This window comes from Phocoena sinus, chromosome 11 (genome assembly GCF_008692025.1).
Source record: "Phocoena sinus isolate mPhoSin1 chromosome 11, mPhoSin1.pri, whole genome shotgun sequence".
NCBI lineage: Eukaryota > Metazoa > Chordata > Mammalia > Artiodactyla > Phocoenidae > Phocoena > Phocoena sinus.
The window spans coordinates 70,859,118-70,872,911 of NC_045773.1; the positions used below are offsets into that span (position 1 = coordinate 70,859,118).

The 13,794-nt window shown below is 43.8% G+C and overlaps 1 protein-coding gene across 6 annotated transcripts in view; it reads right to left on the reverse strand.

The window, feature by feature from the left end:
• Positions 1–13,794, reverse strand: part of USP49 (ubiquitin specific peptidase 49) — a 78,294-nt gene that overhangs the window by 7,031 nt on the left and 57,469 nt on the right. For 5 of the 6 annotated variants that reach the window (XM_032649146.1, XM_032649142.1, XM_032649139.1 and 2 more), the window contains exons 3-4: positions 2,750–4,108; positions 981–1,185 (exon numbers count right to left, since the gene is read on the reverse strand). In XM_032649146.1, coding sequence (XP_032505037.1) covers positions 981–1,185; positions 2,750–4,063 — 1,519 coding nt within the window. In that variant the 5' untranslated portion in view covers positions 4,064–4,108. Of the gene's footprint in view, positions 1–980; positions 1,186–2,749; positions 4,109–4,623; positions 4,643–13,794 lie in introns of those variants that run through there. The other variant, XM_032649141.1, reaches the window with a different exon arrangement.

The window sequence follows — 13,794 nt, forward strand, 5'->3', positions numbered from 1 at the left end:
GGAACAGGATAGGTGAGTTTATGGTTAACCAAATACAGCACTTCAAATTTTGTTTTAAAATGGCAAAATGATAGCAGGTGTGACTTGATTTTTATCCTGATTCTTCACAGAGAACAGGTTTCCCACGGTGTACTACTTTAAAAAACCATGTGCAGAAGTATTAAAAGGGCTACCGTAAAACTGTCGTTCCCAAAACTTGTAGTCCAGACTACAGTATGGCTGCAAATTGATTTCAGATCTCTGCACAATCCATTCATCTTAGTTTCCAAATCTCTATATGCCAGAAACCCAAACATCAGCTTCAAAGTATTTGCTCTGCATTTCCTCTGTCCATGCTGGGTTAGCAAAAGCAGTAAGTGTTAGTGTGGTAAGACATGGGGGTGAGGATGGGGGGTGCATAAGATACTCACAGAGCCATATAGAAAAAATTCCACTTTACAGTTAAAGCTATGATAGAGAAATACTTCCTTATGACCCTTCTGAGATGTGAACCTTTCAGGCATGTGACAATAACTATGAAGCTGCCATAGAGCAATGCACCATATGACTTCCTTTCTTGGTTTCATTGTACTTTAAATCTACAAATTCAGGACAAAACCACACTTTTCTGATACTAGAGCCTCAAACAGGCTATGCCACCTGAACTTTAAATAAGAAATGTCAGGGCTTCCCTGGTGGCACAGTGGTTGAGAGTCCGCCTGCCGATGCAGGGGACACGAGTTCGTGCCCCGGTCCGGGAGGATCCCACATGCTGCAGAGCGGCTGGGCCTGTAAGCCATGGCCGCTGAGCCTGCGCGTCCGGAGCCTGTGCTCTGAAACGGGAGAGGCCACAACAGTGAGAGGCCCGCGTACCGCAAAAAACAAAACGAAACAAAAAAACCCACTCAATATTACAGTGTTACTTTTGACTAAAGTGGCAAGTGAAACACCTGAAACTGATATTCCAGTTACACACACCCACCCCTACCCCCAGCACTCACTGTTACATTGGTCACAAGCGTAGATTCTCCCTTCCAGAGCCTCTGTTTCTGTGAACTTGGCCAGCATCTCAGTGAGCAGGCACTGAGTCTGATTCAAAGGGATAAACCCCTTTTCTATGCAGTGATAGCGTTCAGGGAATTCCAGGGACAGATCCCAAAAGGGCTCGATGGTATTGGATTTGTAATTGCATGATACACATGTGACCTAGAATGAAAAGATTGGTTTACAGGTTATATAACTTCCATGCTTCCCACGTACATTTTTGCTAGCACATAACAACCAAAACTAAGTGCATAGTTTTCCAGAAACATTTAACTGTAATATTAAAATAATAAACATAACTTTAAGAGAATTAGAGCATATGACTTCTGGTATGTATCTCTAACCATGACGCTAGCTGGAACTGGAAAACCACACAGCAGTTATTACTACCTACCCCTTTCTCTCTTCTCTCATAAAGCATGCTTTGCCATTCAATGCTGCAGTATTACAGATGGAAGTTACCATGGAGGCAAGGCATCATCAATCTGAGATGGAGAATTCGCAGATTCCTGTCTGCTTCTCTCGTCCTCATACTCCTGTTCTCTCCAGACTTTGCTCCTTCCATCCAGTCCAACTTGCCTCTTTTTGCCCTTGTTTCTTGCAGCATCCCTACACTGATCCCTTGTGATTAGACCTCCTCCCCCGCTCAAAGTACCTTGTGATCAGACCTCCTCCCCCGCTGTAACCTTCCCAGATGCACCTTTCTTCCTACAGACCCTCAGAGGGGTAGAGGAAGTGCTGAGAAACAGTCCCCTTTCACACGCTGAAAAATAAAAGCCTAAATAAACTTCCTCTTCCCATCCTACTCATACTCATCATTCTTTTAAAACCCTCAATACAGGGCTTCCCTGGTGGCGCAGGGGTTGAGAGTCCGCCTGCCTATGCAGGGGACATGGGTTCGTGCCCCGGTCCGGGAAGATCCCACATGCCGCGGAGTGGCTGGGCCTGTGAGCCATGGCCGCTGAGCCTGCGTGTCCGGAGCCTGTGCTCCCCAACGGGAGAGGCCACAGCAATGAGAGGCCCGCATAACGCCAAAAAAAAAAAAAAAAAAAAAAAAAAAAAAAACCCTCAATACCCGGACACAAAACCTCAGTAGGATAGGGTAGAGGTTTTACCTCAATCTCTCTAAGTTGCCCACCTCTTTGCCTCTACAAATTCTTTCCGCATGTTCTCACAAAGCCTTATCTATGAGTCTTCACTCATGTCCTTAGATGGCTAAGGAAATGAAAGGTAATGGGGAACAGGAGGGAGACTTGCTTACCCTTTGGCATCCTCCGAGCCACCTCCCTCCCTTATATGTAAAGAATGCCTTGGAAGGAAGAGTGCTCTTTCAAACAACCATGGAACCAAGGTTATAGGCAAACTTCAATTTCCTAAAACTGATCAAAGGATGGCATGCCAACAATGGGTACTTGATTTTAACAATGGGAATATTATATTACCTGTATCATCATTAAAGATTAAAGACATTTACTGAAAGTGAAATGATATGGCAAGTTAAACTAAAAATCTGCCTGTTAAGACAGGAGGCAAATTCACCAACAAGGCCGTCGCACAGTATAGTAAAAGGTACAGTGGCCGCGCTCAGCTATGCATAGTTACAGCAAATGTTGGCTACCCTAGTTAGGCCAACAGCCTGGGGGAGCTACGCACGGGAAGCCTAACTACTACACCAACCCGTTTCCAGTGTGGTGGGTAGCTGGGGATGGGCTGGGCACACACCTACCTGGCTGAGTAGCTGCCCGTGAAATATGGTGTTCACCACCTTTAAGACCTGTTTGGTGAGCTTCCTCTGGGAGAAGGGGATGAGGATCCGGCGCTTGGTGCCCTCGGACTCGAGTTCCTGCTGCACTTTGTGCAACAACTCGCAGAGAAACTCCTGCGCGTCCTGTTGGTCGTAGCCGCGGAAGGCGGGGATCAGGCTCCACACCGAGTGAAGCATGGCGAAGGGCGACACCAGGGCCCACCTCCCGGACCACATGACGCGGAAGAGGGTGTGCAGTTCGTGGCAGAGGGAGATGTGCTTCGAGCTGGGCTCCTTGTTCTGGATGAGTTCTAGGCTCCTGCTAAGGGAGGCCCCGCCATTCAAGCAGAGGCCCTCGCGCTCGCAGGCCTCGGCCCCGTGGCTCCTGGGCGACAGCTCGGTGGCTGAGCTGCCGGCCGGCCTGCCCGCGAGAGGGGCCTTGCCGTTGGCGGCCCTGGGAAACAGCTGCTCCGTCTTGGACGGGTCGAGGTTCAGGAAGCACTCACGGAACTTGCGCAGGTGGCTGAGCACCTGGAGGATGGAGTTCATGTAGCAGGTGTTGCCCAGGTTGCGCAGGCCCGTGACGCCCGGCGCCATGGCGGGCGCGCGGCGCGGCGCAGGGCGGGGCCCAGCGGGCGCGGCGGCGCGGGGCGCGTGCAGCAGGAGTCGCGCGCTCTTGCGCGGAGGGGAGCTGGCCAGCTCCTCCAGCAGCCGCCGCTTCACCTCGCGCCGCCGCTGCCGCGCCGCCTCCTTCTTGCGCTCCAGCGCCTCCTGCCGCCGCCGCTGCTCCAGCTTGGCCTGGCCCCGCGAGGTCTTCTCGAACCACAGCCGCAGCGTCCGGGCCAGCAGGCGCTGGCGCCGATACCACAGAGCCGTGAGCATCTGCGGCTGTCCCTGAGGAGCGCGCTGCGGCGGGACGGCGTCCTCGCCCGAGGCCATGGACCGTAGCGTCCGCCCGCGCCTCAGCGGCAGGTCCTGCGTCTGGCCCCTGACCGCCAAGAGGGAGCTTCTCAGCAGCTTGAGGTCCCCTTCGGGGTTGTCGTTGAGCACGTAGTCCTTGCACAGGTAGCAGAACACGTAGAGGTCCCGGACCTCCATGGCTAGCGGGTGTCCAGTCTTTTCGAAGTGTTTGAGGGCGTGGTCTTCGATGTAGCGGCCGCAGGCCACGTGGGAGCACTTGAGACAAGCCCACACGGACTCGGTGGTGGCGCACTCCCGGCAGCACCACTTCTGCGGGTTCAGGATGGAGTGGTCCTGGGCTAGCCGCAACCGCCCTACATGTTTGCATCTATCCATGTCGTATGGAAGTCTTCACTCTTTCAACCTGTCACGATAAAGGCCCTCGAAGAGAGAGAGAGAGAGGAAGAGAAAGCTTTCAGCAAAATATTTTCCTAGAAAAAGGCTTGCAACCGGCATTTTCCACTCAGTATTCATTTGTTTTCAATTCAAAACTGGTTCTTTTGGAAGGAAGTTTAAAAAAAGAAAAAGAAAAGCAATTTTGGCATAGACTGGGTATAACAGAAAGACAGTTAAGTTCCTTAAAAAGAAAGAATCATAAAATACTAAACGACAGACCTTAGCCCTAATGTGTAAGTTTACATTTTCTAAGGCTGTTTTAATTCTTGAATATCAGCTAATATTTATGTAAGGCTGATTCGGAAATGTCATTACCCTTATTTCACATTGCACCCAACTGGCCACCAGGGGAAAGAAACTTGTATTCTGAACCATCTCTGAATTGATGATGTCCTGGAAGTGAAAGCCTCTCTGTCTCATACTGACAAGATCCTGGCTGCATGCAAAAAGGGACAGGGCAGAGGAAAGGAGAGGAGAGACATAGACAGCGTTTCACATACCAGTAGGAGAGATGGAGACTCTCAAAAAGGCAATCTTAGGTCGGTTTCACTGTATTTCAAAGTAGAGATAAGAAGATAGGGTAAAAAAGATAAATGGTAAGAAAGAAAGTCCTCTGCAGTACAAACTATTATTTTTATTTTCTTGAGTCCAAAGATCCGGCTAAGTAGGTAGACTGAGCCTCAATCTAACATTTTGTCTTTTGTGGTCTGAATGTTTGCACCCCATTCATATGCTAAAATCTTAACCCTGAAAGGTGATGGTATTAGGAGGTAGGGCCTTTGGGAGGTGCTTAGGTCAAGAATGGGTTGACCCTCATGGGATGAGCCTTCAAGAATGGGATTAGTGCCTTTATAAAAGAGCTCCCTCACCCCTTCCTCCATGTGAGGACACCGTGAAAAGCCAGCCATATGGCTATGAACCAGTTACTCCTTACCAGATAGGGAATGTGCCATGATCTTGGACTTCCCAGCCTCCAGAACTGTGAGAAATAAATGTTTGTTATTCATAAGCCACCTAGTCTATGGCATTTTTGTTACAGCAACCCTGAGGAACTAAGCCGAAGTGTCTTTTTGAAAAGAATAATTACATCTTGTAGAAAGGATGGGAAAACGTTTACCTTCCTTGCTGAAAGAATAGTTAAGTACAGAATGAGACAAATCTGACTTGTAGGACAAGAGCTGTAGTGGCTACTGGTATTACAGTATTTAACCAAACTACTGAGACAAAAGAAAAAAAAGCAAAACTTCTGGATGATATATGTAAAAATGCTTTTTATTTTTAAAAACAGTGGTAACATACTGAGCGTTTTTTTGTTGTTGTTGTCTTTCTAACATTGCTTCTTCAACACTGTTCACCAGAGAAGCCTAATAAGCAATTTTTCCAAGGGAAAGAGGCTATTTTAAAAGAAAACCTTTTATTCTTTGGAAACTTGACTCCCCCCACCCCAATACCAGTATTTAAATTCCCTAAAGGCAGTTCCTCTTATAAACTGGATTTCCTTCACCCCATTTCTTGCCCACTTTCATTTCTGTGAGCAAATACAGTTCTATGACTATGGGGTCACCCAGAGAAGTTCTAAATCCAAAGCACTCTGAGTAGTTCCTTTAGTTGGTTTTCCAGATGCCTTTTTTGGCTTGGCCCTATTGCTAAAGCCCACAAATATACCACAGGACCAAACCAGAGATCCTTCCCATTTTTAAATTGCCCATTCCAATGGGCAGAGGCCGTGTCTCTATATAAGAAATCCTTAAATCATACAAAGGAAAGTAACCTAGGTTATCTTCCATCAAGTCAGGTCATGCTTTTCCTTTGAGTACCATCAGGATTTAGTTTCTACTATATTTTTCTAATTATTGACTTGTTGCTAAGTGCCCTTTAAGTCATTTCTGTGGATGTATTTCTCCATTTCCTAACTAGCTATAATCTCCTTCAGAGAGGAGATCATGTGTTATATTTCTTTCTTTCCTTTTTTTTTTTGCCGCACTGTGTGGCTTGTGTGATTTTAGTTCCCTGACCAGGGATCGACGAACCCCGGCCCAACCACTGTGTCCTAACCGCTGGACCGCCAGGGAATTCCCTATTTTTCTTTTAAAAAAGAAAATTTTCTTTATAATTCTTTATAATTTCAAGACTTGTGGGTGTTCAACTCTTGAGTGGTCAAAGGTGTTCTGTCAGAATTACCTCTCCACACAGACCAGAACAGTATTGAAATAACCATTTCTGTTTACTTTTTGTAGGGCATAGCCAAATTAAAACAGACATACATTTAAAAGATAAAATGGTAAATAAATGAATTGTCTTTTTGCTACCTATTACCAATCAGGAATTTAAGCTGGATACACATGATGCTTACAACCAATTACTGGAGACACAAAAGAAAGTCAGTAATAAAAGAATGAAAAGGGGGAAAAAAAAAATCAAAAGATTGGCAATTCCCAAGTTTGTCACTAACTTCATATTTTTCAAAATGTAGTCTCTGAACCACCTACCAGCATCAGAATTCCTTAGGATACCTGTCATAGGTACAGATTTCTGGTCCTGACTCCAAATGTGATGAATCAGATTTTGGGAGAGGGGTCTAAAAATCTCCATTTTAAACAAGCTCTACAGATGATTCATTTGTGCATTAAAGCCTTAGAACCACTATACTAATCCAGTAAATTATATAGGGCTGAAGAACGCCTCATAGAAATCAAAGAAATAAAGGAATCAAAAATGTTATTTCTCAAGATCTTTCACTTAGACATTGTTCAATAGAACTTTCTGCAACGATGGAAATATTCTTTATCTGCATTGTCCAATACTGTACTAACCAGCCACATGTGCCTCCTGAGTACTTGAAATGTGGCTAGTGAAACTGAGGGACTGACTTTTAATTTTATTTAATTTTAATTAATTTAAATTTAAATAGGCACATGTGACTGGTGGCTGCGGTATTAGATAGCACAGATTTAAATACACCAGGACATACTATCTTTAGCTCACTTGGGTTTTCTTTTTGTTTTCTTCCCTTTGGAAGATTCACTACTCACTGAATCATGTCTGAATAGCCTCTTCTAACTCAAAACCTGACAAATCCCCATTTTAGCCAAAAGGAACCTTGATGTGTCTTCAGAAATTTAATTGCTACTGAGATCTTATCCCATGAAACATAGCACAGCTTCAAATCCTACCAAGAGAGAATATTTCTATGAACAGGAATACAGCAACACAACACCCAGGACATTGATACCTTATGAAATCAACTTCTGTGCTAGAAAAAACATGCTGGAATAACCGAAAGCCAAAATAGAAAACCACTAAAAAACCATTCCACACCCTCTTCATGGAATGCTGTCAAATGGAAAGGGCACTCTGGAAATTCTTTCTTCCAATTTCATTTCCTGATCTATGAATCTGCTGATCACGCACATCTTTTCCTGCACAGCCTTTTTCCCATTACAGATCTGTCGTGGCAACTAACTAACCTGCCATATGGCAGAGTAAATCCATTCAGGAAAACACAGGGCTACTCTGCACCTCACTACACTGATTTAACCTAGGCAGACTAGCTTCTCTAGAGGAAAAACATAGCTGATCATGAAATGGAAATCACTCAAAAGTGACACAAAAGTCAACACACACAATAGAGAATAAAGAGAATACAATCTTGGGTATACTCAGTTCAAGAAAGACCATGTATTTCACTCACCCCTCACACATCCTCTGACCATTTTATTTAAGAACAAGGCCTAACACTCACAGGCACAAAGAGGAAATCTATTTTACATTTTTCTGACATGGACCCCTTTTCCTTCATAATTGCTAAAGGTCATAAAAGTCCTAACACTTCCATTTAAAACATATATCATCCAGTGTGACAGGCACCCAGTATCCTAAAGAGAGAAACTTGCAGCGTAACTGGGAATGAACATGATGTGCCTTAATAGTTCTCCATCGTTAATAAATAAATGTCCTGCTCACCCTGGATCAATCTGCATACAGGGAAAGCAAACCTGACAAAATATTAGCGTTTGCTTCTTTAAGTAATATAGTTTTAATTTAAAAATCTGAATCAACTTGAGCTAAAAACCATAATTAATATTTAAAAGGATTCTACTATAGTTAATATCACCAAATAGTAAAAGAAGGTAATGGAACCTGTTCAATGTTTGCCTTTTGTTCTGATGAGAAACTTCTAGATTTATCACATTATTTTTTAAAAGTCTCTGTATGAGAGAGATGACTGAGCATTACAAAAATCTTTCAAAAACCTATAGCTTGAAAACATGATTCATCTTTTAATTGGACTATTCCAATTATTCTCAAATAGCAGATTTCTTAGCCGATCCGAAATGGATAACAGCATCACCCGAAATAAAATTTCTGGGGAGAAGTTCAACAAAAACAAAATAGGAAAAATTTCAGAGAATCTACTTTAGGGAGATTTCCATTTCTTCTCTCTCATCGTATTGATTTCTTCTCAGTTCTTGACTAAGGATAGTGGAAAAATCCTGCCTGATCTTGGTGAGACCAAGCGGCATAAATTCCAGCTTCAGAGAGAGTAGACACTATGGTAACATGCTGACAGCCTTCATTTACATAAAAGAATACTAATTACGTGGTATCATCAACATCTGCGATTCTGCTCACCGCCATATGCGACAGAGCAGGGTATTTTAACCCTTCAACCTGCTACACATACCCTACATTACATGTCCCACAAAACCTGCAAAGGGTGCTTAAAGACACAATGAACACATTTTTACAAATAACAAGTGTTGAAATGAATTTTATTTTCAGCTAACAGTTTATTTCTAAGAGATATGGGAAAATATAATTTAGTATCAATATCCAATTAAGACAAAGATTTTTTAAAACAAGGTAGAAATCGCATTAAGATACAGTTAATAACCCAAAAGGGAAAATGCTACATTTTAGAGTATTATTGTATAAGGCTTTAAAAGGCTGTATTTTAAGTACAGTGAAACTAGCCTTTTGAATTTTTGCATTATGGCTAAAATAAAAACAAAACAAAGAAATAGATACAAAATAACAAAAACAAAAACTAGGGGCAGAGACTGAGAAGGGTGAGGCTAGCCCTTGGCTAAGGGCAGTGTGTAGGGGGGGAGCACGCGGTGGGGTGGCAGGGCGGGGAGTAGCGGTGGAGGGGGGAAGATGGCTGAAGGGGTGGAGGGTCCTTACAGCTGCTGCACTTTCCCTTGTTCCCCTTCGTTTCCATTCTCCCTGAATGTGGGGGTGGATGGGGGACAGATAACCTGTAGGTCAGAGCGTCCGTCCCTCAGAGACTCCTGCAGAGGCTGAATTCTCTGGGACGAGGTTGGAAGCTCTAACCAAATGTGTTCTTGAGCTCTTAAACCCGAGAGCGGAACGGCCACTTAAGCAGCGGCTCTTGGCCACAGGCGATGGTACGCTGATGCGCTGGGTGCGCCGGGGCCTTGCGAGGTTGGCCATCACTCGTCAGTAATCAAGCGCTGATGTTCGAGAATGAGCCTGTTTAATCACGAGTTACAGATTTAAGGTTATGTCTGCACAATAATGTCTCTCTTGCATTAGGATCTGCTTTCCTCAGTGAGAAAGCAGTAGAGTTCATCTAGAGAGCCAGCCAGCACACAACCGATTGCCACAGCGCAGGGAGATGACAAAGACAGAACGACCAACACGGTACAGATGCTTTGCTCTGTGTCAAATACCAACTTATCTAACTGTATTAAGAGCCAGAATTGGGTGTAAGCCCTCGGTACCTTCAGTCCCTGCTCTCTTTTGTTTGCCTCCTTCCTCTCCAGCTACAACATGCCCAAGTCTCTCCTGTCTAAAACACACAGACCCAACTTCGCCCTGCCTCTAGACTACCCTTGGCACTATTTTGGGGCGCTCTCTCCTTCTGCCTACTTTATTTACAGCAAGAATAATGTGCAGCTTCATCTTTCTCACAACTCACTCCTTCGCACCTTCATTTCATAGCAACTGTTTTCTCAAAGGTCTCTGCAATTTCCTCAGAGCTGAGTTCATCAGCCCTTTCTCAGTCCCCATCAACATCTATTCTGCCCCTGACACTGAACACACACTCACTCCTGCATTTTAGGCTACTGTTCTCTTCCTACGTCTGTAAATACACCTTCTCTGTTTTCATGTGTGTCTCTCTTCCCTGAAATATAGACTCTCCTTAAGATTCTGTTCTCAACTCTCTCTTGATGATTTCGTCTGTTCCTAGAACATCAAGTATCATTTCTATTAATTAATGTATTTTAATTCTCACACTTTTAAAAAACCACTTTATTGAGATATAGTTGACATACCATAAAATTCACTCATTTAAACCACACAACTCAATAATTTTTAGTACAGAGTCCCATATATACTTTTGCATATAAAATCTGTCCATTTCCTTACAGAGGCTTGGTCTCAGGTTGGATCTTCACATTCTGATACCCGCATTATGGTATACTACTGTTAATGCTATTTGCGGGATGAAGCTTCTGAATATGTTTTGCAATTGTTTGTTTGGTAGCAGTGATGTACTGAGCTATACACACTGAGATCATGTACTGAGTTATACATACTGTTTCATCCAAGTCTCCTGATGATCAAGACACGTAAGATGACAGACAGGGGGTTAAGGAAATGCCATCTGTGGTACAAAGCTAAGCTAGCTGGCCTTCAAAGGATCAGACTTTTTGATTCATTAGCCTACTCTTGCCAAAGAGGTCTGTGCCTAAAACTTAACCCCTTTTCCAGGAGGATAGTGCACTGGGCGCAAGGGGGCCAAGGAAGACTGCTCATATAAAATTCAGAGAAATTCTGAATACACTGGGAGCCTGTGCACGCACGTGTGCGTGTGCGCGCGCGCGCACACACACACACACACACACACACACACAGAAATGTTACCTGTGACTCTGTGTGGAGAAGTGGCAGCCGAGAGTGGAGATAACTAGTTTGGCTGTGTAAGGATTAAACAGGTCTGCTTCAGAGCTTAGTAATTTGTGGCACTTCCAGATCAAACCTGGTGATGCTTTTAGTATGATCTCGCTGACAAGCTAGTGTTAAGGCAAGGTCCAAACTAAAGGCTCCCTCTTCCACTCCACTGCCACATGGAAAAATTCTATTGCTACCGCTGAGAGAATCAGGGTTTACCCTTTAAATATCTGACCGCAGGAATTATGGTTTGTCCCTGCAGTATGCCTCCAAAACACTGTTCTCTACAGCAGCTGGGCAGTCATCATAAGTGTGTACATATGTGTATACATATGTCAAAGTGTACGTATATGTCAAACTTCTAGAATTGTGCCCTTTAAATACATGCTGTTTATTGTATGTAAATTACATCTCAATACATTTGTTTAAAATTGCATAGACACACACGCACAGACACATATACACACACAAGTGAATAATATACCCCTAATGAAATAATGGATCTAGTCAGTAGCTCCAACCACTAGGTGAAAGCTGACAGGAAACTTTACAATGGATGGATAAGGCTGACAGCACCTGACTCCAGTGATCAATTTCACATTGAAAATAGGACAACCAGACATTATATGCTTCCCTGCTATGATGCAATAAGAGGTTCACAGCAGCATCACCTATAAAGTACTCTTGCTAAAAGAACTGAACCTGGGCTTCCCTGGTGGCGCACTGGTTAAGAACCCGCCTGCCAATGCAGGGAACACGGGTTCAAGCCCTGGTCCAGGAAAATCCCACATGCCGCAGAGCAACTAAGCCCATGCACCACAACTACTGAGCCTGCGCTCTAGAGCCCACGAGCCACAACTACTGAGCCCACATGCCACAACTACTGAAGCCTGCGCACCTAGGGCCTGTGCTACGCAACAAGAAAAGCCACCGCAATGAGAAGCCCATGCACCGCAACAAAGAGTAGCCCCTGCTCGCCACAACCAGAGAAAGCCCGCGTGCAGCAGCAAAGACCCAACGCAGCCAAAAATAAATAATAAATAAATTATTAAAAAAAACAAAACTGAACCTGAGTCCAATGAAACCTTTGGATCTAACCAAGTTATAAGAAATGTGGGAGACAGGAACGTGCTACCACAAGGCTGCAATTAGCCAACGGACCAAATCAGAGTGTGGCAAATGCTACAGGATCAGTGATCTGGAGTCTTTAAGAAATAAATGACATGAAGAAAAAAGCAGGGGGATAGATTTGCTACAGATTATAAGAAACCTAAAAACATATCAACCAAATGCAATGTGTGGTTCTTATTTAGATCCTGATTTGAACAAACCAAATATAAAAATATATTTTTGAGAAAACTGGGGGAAATGTTTTAAAATACTCTTTGCCTCTAGCTATACCACTATATTTTTTAATAGTTTCGTTGAGGTAGAATTGACATACAGTGAACTGCACATATTTAAAGTGTACAACTTGATACATTTTGCATATACTTGTGAAATCAACACAACCAAAATAATGAACACATTGATCACCCCCAAAAGTTTCATGCCCCTTTGTAATCCTTTCCCCCAGCCTCCCTCCCTTAAACCCCCAGTCCAAAACTGGAGAAATTTAAACACAGACTAGGACTCCCCTGGTGGCGCAGTGGTTAAGAATCCGCCTGCCAATGCAGGGGACACGGGTTCGATCCCTGGTCCGGGAAGATCCCACATGCCATGGAGCAACTAAGCCCATGTGCCACAACTACTGAGCCCATGTGCTGCAACTACTGAAGCCCGCACGCCTAGAGCCCGTGCTCCGCAACGAGAAGCCACTGCAATGAGAAGCCTGCGCACCGCAAAGAAGAGTAGCCCCCGCTCGCTGCAACTAGAGAAAGTCCACGCACAGCAACAAAGACCCAATGCAGCCAAAAAAATAAACACAGACTAAGTATTAGCTAATATTAATAATTATTAGTTTAATGTGACAATAGTACTGTGGCTGTATTTTTTCAGTCTTCATATGTTAGAGACACCTCTGAAGTATTTATAGGTGAAATATTATGACGCATGGAATTTGCTTTAAAATACTCTAGTGGCAGGAAGATAGATGAAACAAGATTGTCAAAACGTTCATAATTGTTGAAGCTGATTGATGGGCACATGGAGTTCATTACACTATTCCCTTTATTTTTGTGTATGCTTGAAAAGTTCCAAAAAAATTTTTTTAAAGAGAAAAAGCAAACAATATACTCTCTGATAGCAAAAGAAAACCTTGAGATATGAACCATTCACAAATTAGACAAATCATCTCTGTCATTTTACCATCATATCTAGTCTTACCTTGAGATGCACCCTCCCTACCCCTCAAGACACACCCAACCAAAGCAGTGCAGTTTTTCTTGGCAGTGTTAGTCACAGAGATTGCTTGCACAGTCCTTTGGTCTGGGCCTCAAGTATACCCTTTAGACTCAGGTAGCAACTTCTTTGCAGCCCCCCAAACTTTCTTTCAAAAACTTCACCAGAATTTTGCCCACAAAAATTTCCTGAGGATGTTTCTCTTTTGGGGGCACAAAGCCACTTTAGTTGATCTGTTGAAATGTTTGTGCTTAGTGTAATGTTTTCTCTCTTTCTGAAACTTCCTCCTTTATTGGGAAGGAAAATCTCTTTTGTTTTTTTGGCAATTCTGCTTCTTCCTCACTAACTCTGATTATCCAGGTGGCAAGGAGCTCATCCTATGCCTTTCTGAATTTCACTGTAGTCACAGCAAA